This window comes from Belonocnema kinseyi, chromosome 2, assembly GCF_010883055.1.
Source record: "Belonocnema kinseyi isolate 2016_QV_RU_SX_M_011 chromosome 2, B_treatae_v1, whole genome shotgun sequence".
NCBI lineage: Eukaryota > Metazoa > Arthropoda > Insecta > Hymenoptera > Cynipidae > Belonocnema > Belonocnema kinseyi.
This window is the reverse complement of record NC_046658.1, coordinates 53,220,339-53,222,555: the sequence shown is the minus strand read 5'-3', so window position 1 is coordinate 53,222,555 and position 2,217 is coordinate 53,220,339. Positions and strand designations below refer to the sequence as shown.

At 37.4% G+C, this 2,217-nt stretch overlaps 1 protein-coding gene across 1 annotated transcript; it reads right to left on the bottom strand.

The window, feature by feature from the left end:
- Window positions 1–245: 245 nt before the first annotated feature.
- On the bottom strand, window positions 246–1,251 carry LOC117182668. The gene is made up of 2 exons (XM_033375773.1): window positions 1,154–1,251; window positions 246–840 (listed from the first exon to the last, which is right to left on the bottom strand). The coding sequence occupies exon 2, from the start codon at window positions 789–791 to the stop codon at window positions 246–248; it is 546 nt and encodes a 181-aa protein (XP_033231664.1). The 5' UTR covers window positions 792–840; window positions 1,154–1,251.
- Window positions 1,252–2,217: the final 966 nt, after the last annotated feature.

The window sequence follows — 2,217 nt, the reverse complement described above, 5'->3', positions numbered from 1 at the left end:
CTAATGTCGCAAAGCGAATAATTGTGTTGACTAGTGTTCAGGTAAGTGACCGTGCATTATAAATAACATCTGCGTCGACGAATTCTAACAGTTTTCAGTGGTGTGCAGAGTAATTGGGGGGGGGGGGGGGGGCTCTTTTCTCGACATTCCATAAAAAATTCGCAACTTCTATTTAAATGTATTTTATTGTATTTACTTGGCTTTGTTTACATTATATTGCATATTATTACATTTATATTATATCTTTATTTCTGACGCAATGCAAATACGACGGAAAGCTTCGCATTTCGCGTTATAAATTTGTCCATCAATTCTTCGTTGTCAAGTTTATCAACTACGTCATGGTAAATGTGTAAGACAGCAATGTTATTCAATCTGTCTTGTAACAATGTTGTGCGTAAATAATTTTTTAATCGTCGCAGAGCAGAGAAACTCCTTTCATGTGTACAAGTAGAACCCGGAACTGTACGCATGAGTCGAATGAATTTTACGTATTCAGGAAGAACTCCAAAGGTGCACTCATTTCCCCGCGAAAATTCGACTGCGTCTTTCAAATTTCGTACTGGTTTGTTGCTCCTACTCGTCAATTCCAAAAACATGTCTCTATCTGAGACCAATCGATCCTTATCGAAATCACCATTATAAAAAGTGATTATCTTGTCACCATCTGAAGCATTTCCAATAGTAAATGCTTCCAAAGACTTCAAAAAGTGTGATGAATCCGTTTCGAATCTGCTTTTCAATGACTCCAAGACTTGATGGAAGATTTCAAAGTAAATTTTCCGGTACATATCTTTTGGGGACTTTGCTAACGTTTGAAACCCTTTGGGACATTGGCATCTAAAAGATTAATAAAAACCTAGTTATGAAAAAGCAATCGACATATCACATAATTTTCATTTGGCTCAATTTTTAGATTTTCAACTTTTCAAAATTTTCAATTCAATTTATGCTTTCAGTTGTGAATCAAACGACTTTAGTGTCTTATCGACTTTAACACGTAAAGTGTATATATTTGTTACTTTTTCGATTAATAATACATTCCATAACACAGATGTGGTGTGGCAAAGATGTCGATGCTTTACCGGGGAGTTTGATTGAAATATTTCTAAAAAAAAAAATCTATACAAAATACTTACGAGTAGCCTCTGACCTGTTAGTTTTGGAGGTTATGATAGAAGACTCCGATTTATCGCTCTCAACTGACGGCTTGAAAGGTTTCGAAACCGCATCGTCGTATCGTCGATGGTTTTCGCACCGCTCGCACTTTCACTTTCTTTTTTTTTGTTCATCTTCATCTGCCTTTCGTCGCTTTATCACAAACTTATCCATGGTCACATATGGATTAATAATGAGGAGACCGATCGCACGTATAGACTGGCTGTAAACACCCAAGGATGTTTTTACACCTCTGCAAGCTTGCACGCGCTGTGTCACTGCTTACTCTGATTCTAATTGGTGCCGCAAAAGCAGGACTAGTTGACGTATACTTGAATTTAATTGGTTTGAGTTGGAGCGACTTTCAAATCACAATTCTGAATGCAAAAGGATTTTTATACATAATGGCGATAAAACCTATCATGAAAACGTTCTTAATGATTATAAAACTCGTAATATTCAGTTTTAAACATATATACTTAAAAATTTTCATAGACAAAAGAAATAATGAAAAATAACACAGTTCAAAATATTCGCGCCCCATGAAAGTATCACGATTTTGGTTTCGCGGCGGCCAGTTGTAGAGGGTTACGTCACACAACTCTCTGTAGAGAAACTCTGCTTGGAATGACGCGGGATCTCTTACTTAGCATATAAGAAAAAGGAGGGCTTTTCTAAAATTTTTTGGTGCGCAGAATTCTGCACACCAAAAAACTTGCTGTGCAGAGTACTCTGCAACTCTGCATACCTTCCGCCGACCCTGCATGTATATTAAATTCACTACACCAATGTATGTTACATTTCAGTAGCGGTAGTGCATATTTGCTTCACACACATGTATATTTAACCTCATACAGATTTTTCTAACAGTGTACTTAAAAAGTTTGCCCAGCAGCCCAAACAATATACGTGAAAATTTCGATATTGATTGGTCAAAAACGGCTTCAGAGCGCCCCCCTCATATCTTCACCCTTCCTTACCGCTCCCCTCCCCCCTATACTCTTAAAACCTGTCCGGGAGCCCAAAGAATATGTGTGAAAAATGTGATGTCGATTGGTG

Excerpts from the sequence above, each read along its gene's own strand:
- LOC117182668 (XM_033375773.1), bottom strand. The coding sequence starts at position 791 with ATGTACCGGAAAATTTACTTTGAAATCTTCCATCAAGTCTTGGAGTCA.